Here is a 17,229-nt window from a genome sequence, read left to right on the forward strand (position 1 = left end):
CTTTTGACGATGGGAGGGATCAAGTACCCGTATATTTGGCTGTTTTGTGGATTTGCGGCCTTGGGCGCCTGTCTTTATGGATATGACGGCGTCTACTTCAACGGTGTTTCAACTCTTGGTATGGCATGGCACCTTCAACACCGGACATCACAATACTAACAGTACCAGATGTCTTTCTCCGACATTTCGGACACAAAAACGCCGATGGTGACTATGAGATTAGTCCTTCAACCCTCTCAGTTATGACATCCATGATCAACGTGGGCGAACTGCTTGGATCACTCAGCGCCGCACCTTTGAACGACTTCATCGGACGTAAAGGTGTATTCATGACCGGCACTGTTACCATTATCATCGGTGTCATTCTCCAGCTTGCCACGAGCTCCAACAAGGCACTCATAACTGCTGGCCGAGCTATTCTGGGCTTTGGAGTTGGCAACTTCTCGGCTACATCTCCATTATATATGGGCGTAAGCAAAACCCATTTCGTCAAATACATCCTGCAGAGCGCTAACAAAGGTCTAGGAAATCGCTCCAGAGTCAATGCGTAGTCCTCTCCTAATGTGCTGGCAACTCACACTTTCGGTCTCACAGATCATTGCTGCCGGTATCAATCGCGGCATGGTCAACATCGACACTACATTTGCCTACCGCTTTCCTATCGGCTTCCAGCTCCTGTTCCCTTGCCTTATTCTGGCAGGAATCTGGTTTGTGCCAGAGTCACCTCGCTGGCTGCTACGGAAGGGTCGTACTGAGCAAGCCGTACGATCATTGAAATCTCTTCACAGAGAGGAGAAGAACTACGACCCCCAACCCGCTGTTCATGAGATCCAAGTCGGCATTGAGAGGGAAATCGAAACTGAGGCCGAGAGCGGCTGGCTACAGCTACTCACGGACCCGATCGAACGTCGAAAGGTTATCTACAGTGCTGGCGCACTTGTTGCACAACAGGTGAGACTCCTCGATGCTATTGACTTGCTAGGCCGCAGTAGGATACTAACTACTCAACAGATTAATGGAATTCAATGGTTTTATTACTTTGGCACGGTATTCAGCAAGGCAATTGGACTCTCGGATCCCTTCCTGATGACGTTGATCGTCTTCATCATCCAGGTTTTCGTGGTGCTGGCAGCCGTTCTTTTGGCCAACAAACTTCCAAGACGACCCCTTCTCATGATCACTACAGGTATAATGACCGTTTCTATCTTCGTGGTAGGATGCCTTGGCATTCCTGGAGGTGAACCTTCAACGGTGATCGGCAAAGTTATCATCAGCTTTGTCATTATTGAGATTGTGGCTTTCAACTTTGCGTGGGGTCCTCTGGGCTGGACTATTGTGAGTGGCTTTCCGATTTCTACTGTTTTTATTCGACGGCCAGCTAATCCCGGACTTCGCAGGCTTCTGAGATGGCTGTTGGCCGCAACCGCAACAAGATCTATGCCATTGCAGTGGCTTGCTTCTGGGTGACAGTCTGGGTGACAGTCTTCACTCTTCCGTACCTATATTACTCCGCCAACTTAGGCCCCAAGACTGGTTTCGTATATACCGGTTTATGTTTCATCACCTGGGCATATGTCTATTTCTGTGTGGGAGAGGTAACAGGCCGAACGATTGAGGAGATCGATGGCTTCTTCAGAGACGGCATCCCAGCGAAGCAGTGGAAACATCAGCCAAGAAAAATAGACTCACCATCACTCGATATCGAGAAGAATGATGGAGTGTCCGAAGAGAAGATGGGAGGTGCTGGCAAGGCAGAAGAGGTAGTTCACTCATAAGCCGGTAGGATAGGAGGAAGAATAGAGGGAGGAGGGGATTTTGTAAGATCATATTAAAAGTTGTAGTCAGATATATTGAGCTACATGCCAAGCAACATATATTATCCTGAAATCCTTGATCAATCTGATCAGGTAGCTGAGTATGTGTTGACATTGCACATGAGCTGTTCTCCCGAAAAGTTGAGGTTTTGGCTAGCGTATGATGGACGCAATCGTTGAAGACTTCATAACAGTTGCTAAAAGATGACGCATTTACGCCTGGCTTATTTTGACTACCTAGGTACGCATGCATTGCTCGAGGCGAGTTAGCGCTAACGTAACACTTAATGCGCATTGGCGTATCGGCGTGTCAGAGCATTTTGTCTGTCATATCAATCTCGCCTTATCAACAGAACTCCTTCGAAATTTTAAGAAGCGAACTCAGCAACAGTGCCGTGGCAATCTCTTAAATACAGCTTTTGCGCCACAGACTCACTGGGAACCCATCACGTCTCGAGGTCCAGATGCCAATTGATGTAAGAAGAGGCATAGCGCAAGCTTGAGGGGAATCATGGCCGCGGCGCGAACCTTTCTCGCCTTCCAGCATGATGCCTCACAGCATATGATGCAGACCTTAGTGACGGCAGTGCGACCGTTTTCTGCTCTTGAAGAGGCTAATCGTCTACTTTTCAAACAAGGAACAGACGAAGACTGTGCTATCGTCACCGAAAAGACTATTTTTCACCCTCAGGGCGGGGGTCAACCCTCGGACGTCGGCTCCATGACCAGCGAGGCGGGTGTCTCCTTTGATGTCTTGGCAGTACGCATGGATGCAGTTCGCGACGGACAAGTTCTGCATTTTGGTCGCTTTATTTCATCTGCGGCCAGCTTTCAGGTTGGAGAGACTGTCAAGCAAGCAATTGATGCAGACAAGCGGCTGCTTTTCTCGAGACTTCATACAGCCGGACACGTTCTTGGTGCTGCCGTGCGACATCTTTTAGAAAAAGAAGTAGAAGGCTTCGATGAGTTGAAGGCGTCACATTTTCCGGACTCGGCGGCTTGCGAGTTTCAGGGTCTAATCGAGGGTAAATGGAAGGAGCCCATACAAAAGAAACTGAATGAGTACATCGCCGCTGGCATGCCAGTCGAGATCGATTGGTGGGATGAAGACGACTTCCGAAAGAATGGATTGGAGAGACTCATTCCAGACCCTAGCCTTGCGCCTCCTGGCGAAAAATTTCGGGTTGTGAAAATGTAAGTGATTAACTCACCGTCAATACTTATCCCGACAACATGGTTGATGCTTACTCGCAACTAGACAAGGTGCTGAAGTCTACCCCTGTGGCGGCACGCATGTGCCGAGCACAGAGCTGTGTGGTGACACGAAGGTCAAGAAGATATCGAGAAATAAGGGAACATCTAGAGTGAGCTACGCCGTCCAAAGTTAGAGTGAGTTGGATATTAGAAAGCTGCTGTGTGATCTAAGATAGAATTGATAGAGATAGTTATCAGGACATGGTGTCTTCTGAAAAGAAAAGAAAAGAAAAACAATTCCCCGAAGCACAGCAGCAGAATAGAATACTGGATGTGGTATACATGGCGAAGCTACTCATGTGTCTGAACCCCCATATGCGTAGCTGTGGCGCCAGTACCTCTTCTGTTCTCCAGTAAACCTAACCTCTGACCGAAGCTAATCTGCGGTTTTCTCCAGGAAAATTTTAAGCTGAAGGATTATACGAAATATCGTTCGGCCAACCCTGAATTGGCTGTTTGACATTACCAACTGCATTTGTGCGGCGTGTGACTTAATCTACGAAAAATGTAGGTGTCACTACTGAACCTAAATATCTTTCTATGAAGAAACTCATCTGAACTACGGGTAATGTTGAGATGTCGACTTCACCTCAAGTTGTTAGGTGTGATAGCTGAGAGGCTTGGGTCATTATCATGATCACTCAAATTCTCTTTTGTCCTTCCGTGCTCGCATCGGCAGTCATTGTCGTAGCGTATCTGGTTTATATAGCATGTTTCAAACGATTCGAGCTCGATGACCTCCCAATAGTCGGAGCTAAGCCGGGAGATTGATTTTCTTACTGGCAAGCTCTCTACCGAAATATGCAAAGCCTTCAAGTCAGCATTGAGATATGCATACGAGCATCACAAAGACCAAGCTGTTAGGATGCCTGTTATGAGTGGACTCCGATATGTCATGATTCCCTTGTCCGATATACAACGGCAGATTGAGTAGCCAGACACGGTACTAAGCATGCATGAATGTGCCCTGGAGTCTTTACAAATCGATCGCACGGCTATGGGCCCGAGTCTCTTACACAATCTAGTTCACAATCAGATCATAGTTACGAAGTTGACAAATCAAATTGGACACTTGGTTCCTGACATGATCGATGAGACTGGTTTCAACGTTGACGAGCTCTGGGACGCCGATACATCAGAGTATCAGTGATATTTGTGTTTACGATACGCTGCGGATGGTTATTGCAGCTATAACAAATAGGGTTTTCATTGAGCTACCGTATTGTGGAAACCGTCGCCTCCTAGATTTGGGCATAGCTTACGCCCAAGATATTCCCATTTTTTGTGAGGTTCTGAAAATGTTTCCAAATTCCCTCCGGGACTTGTCAGCTTTGGTCGTCACCATTCAGAATCGTATCCACTGGAACGCATTCATCAGATCCTACGGCCAGAGATCGAGAAGCGAGTCAAAAAATACGACGAGGCTCATGCTGGCCCTGAGAAGAAAGTAACTTCCCTCGAACCAAATGACTTTCTTCAGTGGTGGCTGCAGCAGGCGAAGGAGAGTGGAGATCCTTATATGTTGCGGCCTGAAACCTTGGCTGCGAGAGTGTTGTTGCTTAACTTTGCTTCTATCACACCTCCTCCTTCGCACTCACGCATGCTGTCATTGATCTTATTTGTTCTAAAAGAGAATATATCGATGAGCTACGAGAAGAGATATCGACGGTGCTGGCAGAAAATGGTGGCGAGTGGAACAAAAAGGTATTGTCGAAAATGGAAAAACTCGACTGAGTCATGCGGGAGAGCTAACGGGTCAACTCATCTGTCACTCTTGCTCTAGGACGAAAAGTTGTTACACCTGAGGGCGTTACCATGGCGTCTGGCGTGCACCTTCCCGTACGGCAAACATCATGCACGCAAGGCTACGTGATACATAGTGACCCGACCATTTATCCAGACGCATAGAAATTCTAGCCGCTTCGGTTTGCAGAGAAGAGAGCGAACCAGAGTGAAGAATACGTCAAGAGGGCTAGAATGGCTTATGCAACTACAAGTGCCGAGTTCTCGCTTTCGGAGGCGGCAAGAACGTATGCCCTGGTAGATTCTTTGCTGCGGCGGAGTTGAAGCTTATACTTGCTCATTTGTTGATGACTTACGATTTCGAAATGCAGCCAACTCGTCCACATAATGTCTGGCTTGGACTCAACAGAATACCCCCTATCGAGGCGACGATCAGGGACAAAAAGAGGGAGAGTAGTCCTTGAATTCTTTTGATTAATGTATCATCAAATCATATTGTCGGCTGTAACCTATTCACGACGTAGACCATTGACAGAGTCATAGTGACAAAGTCTTGTAATATCTCCTAACTGAACCCCGTTACTGCCGCATAGTGTAGTAATCCATGAGGAAGAAGTTTGTGGCCATACCAACCGGATAGCCTTTGATGAATGAGAATTACCCCAGTGGCCACCTCGAAGTAAGTGAGGGTTGTGATTAGAATCGGTATTGAAGTACTTTCTTTCATCAGTTGCAGGAGGTATCAAAACTTCATCAGCTTACATTCCATCTTGAACCCAATTAGCCTTCTTCTGCGTCCATATTGTCATGTCTCCTTCTGCCCTGTCTACTAGGCCCTCTTCCTCTCAAAACCGAGCCCCTCGTACCCCTGTTATCAAGCAGATTCTTCATCTCTGTTCTTGCTTGTCTCTGTGCCTCCTCCACTCTTGCCTTGAACACCATCACTTCGTCTTTCTCGACAGGGTATTCCTTCTGTTTTTCGCCCAAAGCCGCTTCAATTCTCATCCATAGCTCGACATCGTACTGCGTTACGATTGATATGGCCCGACCGGCTTTGCCTGCACGAGCGGTTCTTCCCACGCGATGAACATATGTCTTACTATCGCCTGGAAGATCGTAGTTGATCACAATATCGACATTTGGGATATCAAGACCTCGCGCAGCAACATCCGTCGCCACCAGAATGTTGCGACTACCAGCGCGAAATTTGTTCAAGGCGCCAAGACGATTCGATTGGCTAAGACCACCATGTAGAGGGATAGCCCCAAACGAGAGAGCACGGAGCATAATTGCGATCCGCTGCGTGTCGGTAACCGTACGGCAAAATATGATGGTCGAGGATCCGGCGAACTCGTTGACGAGGTGAACGAGATAGACGTCCTTGTGCATGTGGGGTATGAACATGTAGTTCTGTTTCAGGGTAGAGACAACCTGATATTTGCTCGTGCTGATGCTGACTTTGAGAGGATCTCGCAAACTAGCGCGTTGCAGGCTCTCCACCTTTGAGCTCATGGTGGCGGAGAAGAGCATGGTCCTTCTTTCTCGGGGAACAAATTTGAGGATCTTATCAATGACCGGACCAAACTCGAGCTCTAGCAACCTATCTGCTTCATCGAGAACAAGGTATTTAAGAGCTCGTAGGCTGAACCCCTTTGTTCGTTCCAGGTGATCGAGTAAGCGACCCGGGGTGGCCACTATAATGTGCGGCTTCTTTCCCAGGGCAATGGATTGTGGTACCATATCCAGACCACCAACAATCACCGCACATCGCAGAGATATTATACTGCCGAGAGCATCAAACTGCTGGCCGATCTGATGCGCCAGTTCACGAGTGGGAGCTAGGACAAGTCCGAAGAGAGGCTGGGGTTTAACGAGGAGCGACTGTAGGATTGGAAGAGCAAAAGCGGCGGTCTTTCCTGATCCGGTCTCCGCCAAGCCGATAACATCTCTATCTTGGAGGGCGAGGGGTATTGTTTGTGTCTGGATCGGAGTGGGTTTCGACCAGCCTAAGCTATCACAGGCTTCGCAGAGAGAGTCGACAAGACCCTTGGACGGTTTAGCTTGACAACGGAAGGAATGTGTTCGTAGAAAACTTACAAGATCTTTGAACGTCTTGGGAGCTGAACCATCGGCATTCTGGAGAGCATTGTCTGCTGTGTCAGGTTCTGAAGAAGTAAGTGATGAATCATCTACTGGCGTGCGGCTCGAGACGCCAACATCCTGATGTGGAGAGTCCTGGGACTCGTGAGTCAACTTTCGGCGTTTTGCTGACATATTTGCGTAGGCGAATGATTGTATGTGCCCGTTGGATGTCGGGAAGCGACAGATATCCTGCTGAAGGTGATAAGACTGCCGTGGGAGGCAATACGACTGGTGTTTTCTTGCGTATGTGTGTGTGAGGGTGGATGATTATTGACGGTGGGGAGTCTGGGGGGGTTGTCTGGAAATTTTTATGGGAGCATCTTATCGGTTAGCCAAAACTCCTTATCGCCTCGCCCCGCTCAAAAAGTCTGATTTCCAGTACCAAAAATTTCCCAAGCTTCTCGCTGCCAGGACTTGATCCATCTACCACATCGGGACAGCATTGGCGACTTTCTGGTTACCAGTCAACACAAAAACAAAGGCGCTATGGCGAAACGAAGAACGAAGAAGCGCACGCACGTTGCGGCGAACCCAAATGCCAAAACCTCTGCGGCCCCGACAACCGGCCATGCCAACATACGGGATCCCAAGAGCATGGTCATTCGCATAGGCGCTGGTGAAGTCGGATCCAGCGTCAGTCAATTGGCGACCGATGTGCGCCGGGTGATGGAGCCCGGCACTGCGAGTCGATTGAGAGAGAGAAGGGCGAACAGGTTACGAGACTATCTCACCATGTGCGGACCTTTAGGCGTTACACATCTGCTTCTCTTCTCAAGATCCGAGTCTGGCAATACAAACCTGCGCATTGCTCTAACTCCAAGGGGACCGACACTGAACTTCAGAGTTGAGAAGTACTCGCTAGCAAAGGATGTTCGGAGAGCAATGCGACATCCGAAAGGGGGTGGAAAGGAATACATTACGCCGCCATTGGTACGTACAGTCCCCTCAATTAGATTATGGTCATGATTGCTAACTCCTCCTGCAGCTGGTCATGAACAACTTCACAAGCCCTACATCTGATGCAAATTCGAAAACACCGAAACACCTCGAATCTCTAACCACAACCGTCTTTCAGTCTCTCTTTCCGCCAATCAACCCCACTACCACCCCGCTGAAGTCGATACGGAGAGTACTACTATTGAATCGCGAGCAGTCAGAAGACGACGGTTCATTTGTGGTCAATGTCAGACATTATGCTATTACGACCAAGGCCACAGGCCTCTCTAAGCCCCTCAAGCGCATCAACGCGGCCGAGAAGCTCTTCGGCAGCAAAAGCAAGAAGGCGGCCATGCCGAACTTGAGCAAGCTCCAGGATATCTCTGAATTTATCAATGGAGGTGAAAATGGCGACGGCTACACAACAGATGCTACAAGTGGCAGCGAGATCGGCACAGACGACGAAGTTGAGGTTCTGGAAACGGCACCAAGGAGAGTCCTAACTGCCAAAGCTCGCGTAGCTGCGGCTGAGGCAGAACCACTCGATACACCTGCGGACGAGAGGGTCGAACGTCGTGGTGTTAAACTGGTTGAGTTAGGACCGCGCATGAAATTGAGGATGACCAAGGTTGAGGAAGGGCTTTGCTCTGGTAAAGTTATGTGGCACGAGTATATCCATAAGACCAAGGATGAAATCAGAGAGCTCGAGAAGACATGGGAAAAGCGGAACAAAGAGAAGGAGGCGAGGAGGCAACAGCAGAAAGAAAATGTGGAGAAGAAACAGAAAGCTAAGGCTGAAAAGCGGGCTCAAGGCAAGGACGACGAGGATGAGGATGAAATGGATCTGGATGACCTTGGAAGCGATGCGTACGAGTATTTGGATGAGGATGAGGATGCGTTTGACAGCGAGGGCTTGGAGGGCGACATTGAGACACAGATCCATGAGCGAATGGAAGAGAATGGCGAGTGGGAAAGTGAGGAGGAAGATATAGCTGATGGAGGATGAGAAGATAGCCATATGATGGAATTTAAATTCGGCGGCTGATAATTACAATGAATACCCCTATGTAAAGATTTTAATGATCAAGTGTCACCTGTCATGTGCTTGTTGATCCACAGTCTCGACTTCCTCCTTCTCTCCTATCGATCCTTCTATCAGATCTTGTTTTACTCCCTCTTCTTTGACTTCCTCTGGTACCTTTGCATACGAGAAACAATATACGGATACTGCGCATGCAACGACAAGTGACGCTGCTGAGAGTAGCAGTATGAACTTCCTGTTATGGGTATCTGTAGCATTGTTAGTGTTGCTATCGCCGTATATCTGTAAAGGGAGGACGTACCTCTCGCGGTGATAGCAAGCGACATGACGACGGATAAGAAAAGGGGGATCTTCAACAGCCCATATACACCGGCCCGGTTGCTCTCGTCAACTACCAAGCCTCTCTGGAATGCAATACTAGGCACATATATCCCGTTGCATACTTCGAATAAGAGGCACATGGCGAAAGTACCAAGCTCACTGGTCACTAGGGACATGCCTAACAGGCTCAGTGCTGCAACAAACACCGATGTCGCCAGGAGCGACTGAGTTGTGAACGAAGGCCGGACAATCCACCATCCTTGCACCTCGCCCTGGCCCCGAAAAGCAGCATGGTCTTTCGTCAAATTCCGGAATAGCCAAGCACCTAATATCATCGCAGCCATAAAGGTAGAAAAGGCTGGGCCATAGGGAATGTCTCCATCGCCATGATCGTTGGTGTGCGCTTCTTGCAGCATGCCTGGCCAGAAGAACACCACGAGAAAGGTAGTTCCTTCGAAACAACACCCGACAAAGCTCAATGCCCAAATGCGCGGATCTACCCTCGTCAGTACGAGCAAGAAACATGAGGCAAAAATTTGAGATACCCACCACCAAGTTGTAGACCTGGAGCCGTCTCCTTGCGTGCAGCAGCATCCTCCAGGGACTCATTTTCTGGGGCTTGGACACCGTAATTCTCAGGCTGCATTGTCAGTCAGCATGACGAATAGAGAATTTAGAACGCTGTTTCGAACTTACCCAAGTCTTCCACATGAGGAAGGCTGCCGCGGCTTCGAGAGTCTGCGCACTGTTAGTCTTTCGTTAATATATTGGGACGAATGCCTTCACATACAATGCCTGCCACAAATGGATCCTTTCTCGACCCCAATGCCAGGACCATGCAATGACCAAGGACGCCACCTAGGATTGCCGCCATGCAGTTCGAAGTCGTCATAATTCCGAACATGGAGCTCAACGGCACTGAGCTGTCTTCGAAACCTCGCGAGATGTACTCAGTGACCATCCAGCTCTCGAACACCGTCCAAAGCAGCGTCAAGGCTATGCCTGCTAATATCCTCCCAATAATCAACACGGCCAGATTTTGCGATAGCACAGTCAGGCAAGCAACCGAGTGGATTATGCAGAAGCAGAAACAGGCCGCGCGACGACCATAGCGATCAGCCAGAAAGCCAGTGCCTAATGCTGAGACTGCAGCAGCGATGTAGACAGTTGCGTAGAGTGCCGCAACTGTTGATTCGGGGAGCGCCTTTTCGTCACGAAGGAGAGTGTATAGATATGGCCCTTGTAGCCATTCCGATCCCATCACAAGGAGATATACCTGCAGAAATAGCCTCCGGAACTTGCTCGCCTCCTCATCTTTGGTAATTGTCTCTGCATCCTCTGTCGTATTGACCTTTTCCCATCGCGTGAACCGCTGAAAGGGGCGAAGCAGCAGGTTCTTGCCCGTCAAGAGGACGACGGTGGGCAGGAGCACCAGCAACGCCGTCCAGTAGATATCCAGGCTCATTTCGGTTTGTCGTCAATAGTTGCCCTTCAGTCCAATATTTCCCTTCGCAAGGACTCGAATCCAGGGATAGCAGACGGTTTTGGGGGAAGACACAGGCGCGCACCCAGCTTTTTGTGTGCTCGCCTGTTCCCGCCGAGACGCCATTCCAATGACACCCGCCGCCGAATCATTCCTCTGCATGAGCGCCGTCAACAAATTAACATTCCAGCGGGCAAGCATCGTGTCTCAGTCTCTTTCACTCAAGCTTAATTGACTGCTGCAGTGACTGTAGGTTCGACGCTACTCTCGGCTGGTCGTCTTGCTGACAGTCGTTGACATGGCTTCCGAAGGGCCACGGCTGTATCCCGTAACCCTATCTGGCCCGTCGGTCAGGTGTGGTCATGGCTGGAGGCGACATCATGAGCCGCACTCGTCATCAGTCGGTTGCCCGCGGGATCTTGATTCAGTCCAGCCCCTTCAGAATCTCATCCATCCCTCCATCTTGCTCGAAGGGCCAGCATAAGGGTTTATACAGTGTCGTCGTTCTTCAGCTGCAATATTCATGGCTTGTGCAATATTAGCAGCGAATTGCAGCGGGGGCCCTGACTAGATTCATATGAGGACATGCCAGCCTAACATAAACAAAGAGCCATTCCACTTCTTAAGTGAAGTGTCAGGTTGACGGCCATGAGCTTGTTTGTGCGGAGTGCTACACATACATCCCTGGGCACCCCACGGTCAATTCCAGGCGATCACTGGCGCTATTCTTGGCACGTTCCCGCCCAAATTCGCCTGTCAATGACGCTGCATTTCTCGAGCAGGCCCGCCCCAGAAGGTTTCAGAAGTGAAGAGCTTACAGGACGGCACAGCGCTGTCTTGGCCAGTTAGACTTTCCCTAGTGCAAAGCTTCAAGCGACGCTCACCCACTACTGGCCGTTAAGGTGATGGCTAAACGACTTGACAGGCGTGACGGTATCTGAATGCCTTCAACAATTATCTTTGCTGTGCCATTGTGATGTAACTGTCCCCTTCGCGGACCTAGGCTGCTTACAGTGAATTTCGTTATGCCAGAAACTGGAGGACACCCCCAGTGAGAAACAAATCAGCACAAATTATTACGGTATATACTCTTTGTGACATTATGCAAGCCTCTCTTGTCACTCCGTCGTCTCCAATTGGCGGCCGCCGTACGTGGGAGGGGTGTCAGCATCTCTGGCTGGTACGTTCACAACAGGAGGATGAACAAGCATTTGCGAAATCCTTTGCATGTAAAATAAGATTGCAATGTGAGATGAGCACCTTATGTCGACGTGAGATGTGCAGTCTTCTCTGTGTTGGCAATATAGGAGAGAGTAAACGAAACCACAGTGGTTCTATATCGTGATAATGGTCGCTGCAATACGTCGAGTTCTACAGCATGCTAAACGGATTTGTTTTGGACGGGTGCCGCCGCCTGGTTCTCCACCCGAAACTACGTACGGAAGGCGATAAGGCGAACTGTGCCAAAATCATTTTTTGTCAATGCATTCACCCCGCAGTACCAGGGTGTACGTACTTTAAGCCAATAGTATTCAGTTGTTCAATAAAAAATAGACGCAATTGATTTAGAGGATGATATTACTATAGTGATTAACCCTAGAACTATATTATATAGGTTAGATTTTGAGCTGTATACGAATATACGTGATTTTTCAAAGTTATACAAAATCGTACAGATTCCTAAGCATCTATACAATGAATGATAACAAAGATATCCCAGCTTATAAAGACAAATACCCTTATATAGAAGTAAACAAGTCTTATTTTACTATTATAAGCGAAAATCCAAGTTTTTCTACCTGCCCTTGGTGTATACTTCCGTTACCTATCGTATATAACCTTACTTTATCGTCTGAACAAACCATACCTTTTCAACCTATCCGTAAAATATATTGTATATAAATAAACTATCCTAGGTTAACAACTTTCATATCTTTTATACCTTTGATTATTGAAGAATTGCTTAGAATAGCTAATAAGGACTGTCTATAGAATATACAAAAGATAAAAAAGACTATACGGTTGCTTATAGTATAAGTTGGACTTTATTTATACTCAGCAGATTTCTACTAGTTAGGTTAAGGATTTCCATATAAGAAATACTATCTTATATAGACATATAAGAAATTCAAAGCTTATATAATTATACTCGACTATATATATAATAGCTTTAAGCAGTTCTACTCTATACTATTCCAATCATTCAATATTAAAGAGAAGGTTTTAAAAGAATAATAGACTTTAGTGGCAAAAGTGACTGTTGGAGGCAGTCTAAGTGTCATATACTTTAGTACAAAAGTGACTAAGCTTAAATCGCTTCAAAAGGTATTTAATTTGGCTTATAAGAATCGTAAATAGCCTCCTTATTTTCTACAATTTATTATAAAGAAGGAAATTCCGATCCTATAATATAGAAGACCTAAGGCTAAAGACTTAGAGAAACTAGACGATAATATATAAGATTCTATATTAAAGATCGATGATAATAGCTTATAAAAAAGTATAAATAAAGCTAAACATAAGAGGCAAAGTAGGTTAATAGTAAATATAGTATCTATAAGTGTTGATAAAGCAAAAGTCAAGGCTAAGAAAGTAGGATCAAAGTCAAACCCTTATATAAAGAAGAAAGCTATCTAAAGAGATGATAGTAAAGAGAAGATTATAGCTAAAAAAATCAAGGCTGAAATTAGAATTATCTTAATCTTTAAAGAAGACAAACTAACAGTATAGTAAAGTACTGTTAAGAAGGAATTGATTATATTTAAGATAAGTATATATTAGACTAATTATAGTCTTAAGAAGAAGCAAAGTCATTAGAATATATTAGGGTTTGAAGATGATTAAGTAAAAGAGAATTTTGACGTATTAGATATAACCAATATAAATTAAGTATAATTAGATAAAAACAACCAAGTTACTAGCTATTTCTTTAGATATAGTTTAAGATAGTCTCTTCTTTAGCTTCTGATTTAACATTAAGGCTAGTTAACTCTATTTTATTCTATTTAAAGAATTGCCAAATATATTGTTTGCCTTCTAACGTTGATAAAAGAAGTATAAGCTTTAGCTAAGCTTTTTGATCAATATACTATCGTAATTTATACCATAGAATATTATACTAAAGAAAGTATAGATTATCCCATTAATCTTCAAGGATCTACAGTAGAATTCTATCAAAAGTCTTAGAGATATAGTCGTAGATTTACTCTATACTAGATAGAAGATACTGATTAAGGTTAATATTATCTTAGTCAACAATATTCTTAAAAGATCTTTATCATTTAAGGTTTAATAAGACTCTATAGTCTCTTACTTTAACGGGATTAGGCATATAATAAAGTATATAAAGAATCCTAAGAATAATATACTCTTTATAAGTTTGTTTGCAGATAAGATAAGCATTCTAAAGCTATATAAACCTAGCAAAGTCTGAATAAAGCTATAGTATATAGATATATAATAAGGCAACTTGATTAGCTAAGTTATTAGTAGAGAAAAGATTATTTTCTGATAGTTAAAGAAAGTATTTCTTTTTACTTATTAATATACTATCTTACAACTTTGTAAAAGATAGTACTTATACGCCAAAAGAGTGTATACCCTTCATATAACCGGCCCTACCAGCTTTCAATCTTGATATTTTGTATACTCTTTCCATATATCCAGCAATCTCTAAAAGAGACTATAGATAAAGATAAAGAGTTTGAGTCATCATCTAGAGACTTAATTGAAGGAGATCTAGTTGAGTACTCTTTTATAGACGATTATATATTATTGAAAGAAGATAGTTAAGACTATTAAAATCAAATTGGCCTTGGTTCAGTAGATGTAAGCCAGTAATAAGCTCCTGCTATAAGTGGTGTTTCTTTTCCTTAATCTGCTTAAATTTAAGTAGGTATAAAGCTATACCAACCAATAACATTAATATACTAAGCCAAAACAGATTGTATAGTTAAAGTAGATACTCTTATATAAAACTATACAATGTACTAAGAATATACATCAATTCTAGTATAGATTTTGATTCCTTATTATTATAATTTATAATACCTATCAATTGACTAAATATAATTTGGTCCATCATAGGTCCAACCTATATAGTGTCGATGAACCCTCTATCGACATTATTCAATCTTACTTAGATAGAATTCATAGTAAATCGTTTATAAGGAATCTCATAGAATGTTAAATAGTTGTTGTTGAATATATATATAAAAATAAGTTCTTTCCATATTATATATTAGATTATCTTAAGTTGATTTAGTCTCAAAATAGCGTCATACTTTAGTGATTATCAATTAAAGAGCTTTTAAATCATTATATCGACAGAATATACCTACTTATTTTCAAATCTAGAAAATACTATAAAAAAATACTATATACCCTTTGTTATGAAGGTATATAAGTAGTTGTTGATCTAATAAATCAAATTTATAGAATATTAATATCATCTTATCTTATAATTCAGAAGATAGCTTTATATACTCCTGACGTCTAAGCTCCTATTGCTAAATTTGGCATATTAAGGTATATTTTTGGAAGTTTACTAGTGTAAGAGTCTAAATATATTCATATACTTTAGTAATTGTTTGGCCATCCTCTAATAAGCTTTTTATAGTATCTTGATACTAATCAAGATTGATTGATAGACGACTAAGCATAATCAGTATTGATTTGCCAAAAATAAGCCTATATAAAATTGTAGATTTAGACTTAAGAAAAGATTTTGTAGGTGAAGATTATCAAAAATAGCTTATATAACGAAATAGCAGTATATAGGCACATATATCATAGTATAAGTTAGTATAAAGTCGTTTTAAAGAGCATAAGAATAGTATTTTCCTAGTGTAGGGATATTATCTAAAGTATAATATTATAAAGGTAAGTAAAGGAAGTAAAAAAGCAAGATTCTCTCTAATAAGTATATTTATCATAGTAGAAGTTTATATTAGGCTAACTAAAACCAATGAGGTTATGTATCAGGCTGAATGAAGCTAAATGAAGATATGTAGAATCATGTAGAGTCAAAATGTTATTATAACGAAAGGATGTTAACCAAATGGTTATATACCAGCCTATAAAGGCCTAATACTCATCTATACAGTCATCTATATCGTTGTATACGATTACTTGTTGCAGCATATTGTCAACTCATACTCTATAGCATCTTATAAAGCCTAAAGAACATTATTACTTATAAGACTAAGGAAGTTAGTCTCTAAAGAAGTCTGTACAACTAGAATAAGAGACTATATAAGCTTAATCTTCTTAAAAGGAAAGTTATACTCAGAAAAAGACTCTAGATCATCGTTATCATAGGCATGTTTAGAAGACTTTATAATAGGCTTAAATATAGTCAAGATTATATAAGTTAGTATAAATCTATATACTATTATAGAAACTATATCAACTTATAAAAGCATCTCTTAGCTTATGAACGAAACTGACAGTAGGTATATACACCATCCTAGGTGTGACCAGCGTCGCTTACATATATATGAAAAGGATTATCAATATATATATTTCTACAGTTATTATAGCAATCTATACCAATATATATAAGGTCAAACCTAGTTTATATTAGCTTATATAATCTTATACTAAACTATAAGAGTTTTTACATTAAATATCCAACATAAGCAGATATATACTACTGACAATCTTTCTTAATTAAGGGTATAGTGATGTGACCATCTTTGTTAACTATAGACTTAAGATCAATCTTATATATAAGAATCTATATAAGCTTGATCAATACTATACTAAGGAAACTAAATGATAGAAGTATATATATACCGTCAATATTAAGCAAGATCTTTTATACATCTTTATATAAGCTCTTTATAATGTTTTTAAGCATTCAACCAGTCACTATAGCCTTATCCTTAGGCTGTTTGTCAGGGTTAGCAGACAAAACAATCTCTTTACCATTATATATAAATGTCATTTCCTTAATAAAGTCAATCTTAGCTATATTAAGCTATAGAGCTTCAATATAAGCCTCCTCAACCGTATATAAAGGCTTATTCTACTCCTTACGACTCTTATTGTCTATAGTAGCCTCTACAGCCTTATATACAACTATCTTACAAGCCATCATGCTAGTATTAGTCTATACTAGCTAGTATAAAGCTATAAAAGATAGTGCTAGACTAACTTAAGCCTTTTTGACTGCTTGACAGATAAAGAGTATATAGGTATATAAAAGCCTAAAGGAGATCTATACAACTATATATAAATCTAACAGTAAGTAAACCTATAGAGAAGTCAGTATATATATATAGAATACTGTAGGATACTACAAAATATGCTAAAAAAGGCCTTTTTGCCTACCAAAATCAGATAACCCAATTTTGACGTAAATCTGACCGGAAAAAATCATTTTTATAGTATATATAATCTTGCAAAAAAGAATATTATACCTACACAATCATAGCTATACGTACTGGTGAGATATGGGTGAGGGAAGGCTATACTTACTTTGTTGGTGGTTG

General features: G+C 43.0%; 4 protein-coding genes across 4 annotated transcripts in view; 3 read left to right on the top strand and 1 right to left on the bottom strand.

The window, feature by feature from the left end:
- Positions 1–251: 251 nt before the first annotated feature.
- Positions 252–1,775, top strand: UCRPA7_6983 (putative sugar transporter protein; the record flags this gene model as incomplete). Its single annotated transcript, XM_007919518.1, has 4 exons — positions 252–539; positions 595–951; positions 1,012–1,335; positions 1,398–1,775. 4 exons carry the CDS (start codon positions 252–254, stop codon positions 1,773–1,775), a joined length of 1,347 nt encoding a protein of 448 aa, XP_007917709.1.
- Positions 1,776–5,591: 3,816 nt separating this feature from the next.
- On the bottom strand, positions 5,592–6,946 carry UCRPA7_6984 (putative atp-dependent rrna helicase rrp3 protein; the record flags this gene model as incomplete). The annotated part of the gene is made up of 2 exons (XM_007919519.1): positions 5,592–6,759; positions 6,909–6,946. The coding sequence occupies 2 exons, from the start codon at positions 6,944–6,946 to the stop codon at positions 5,592–5,594; spliced, it is 1,206 nt and encodes a 401-aa protein (XP_007917710.1).
- Positions 6,947–7,439: 493 nt separating this feature from the next.
- Positions 7,440–8,895, top strand: UCRPA7_6985 (putative ribosome biogenesis protein ssf1 protein; the record flags this gene model as incomplete). The annotated part of the gene is made up of 2 exons (XM_007919520.1): positions 7,440–7,883; positions 7,939–8,895. The coding sequence occupies 2 exons, from the start codon at positions 7,440–7,442 to the stop codon at positions 8,893–8,895; spliced, it is 1,401 nt and encodes a 466-aa protein (XP_007917711.1).
- Positions 8,896–17,190: 8,295 nt separating this feature from the next.
- Positions 17,191–17,229, top strand: part of UCRPA7_6986 (putative succinate dehydrogenase fumarate reductase flavoprotein subunit protein) — a gene marked incomplete at both ends in the record, with an annotated part of 2,067 nt that continues 2,028 nt past the window's right edge. Inside the window, one exon of the mRNA XM_007919521.1 lies at positions 17,191–17,218. Coding sequence (XP_007917712.1) covers positions 17,191–17,218 — 28 coding nt within the window. The remainder of the gene's footprint in view (positions 17,219–17,229) is intronic.

The sequence above is a fragment of the Phaeoacremonium minimum genome (genome assembly GCF_000392275.1).
Source record: "Phaeoacremonium minimum UCRPA7 unplaced genomic scaffold PA7_03_scaffold_496, whole genome shotgun sequence".
Lineage (NCBI taxonomy): Eukaryota > Fungi > Ascomycota > Sordariomycetes > Togniniales > Togniniaceae > Phaeoacremonium > Phaeoacremonium minimum.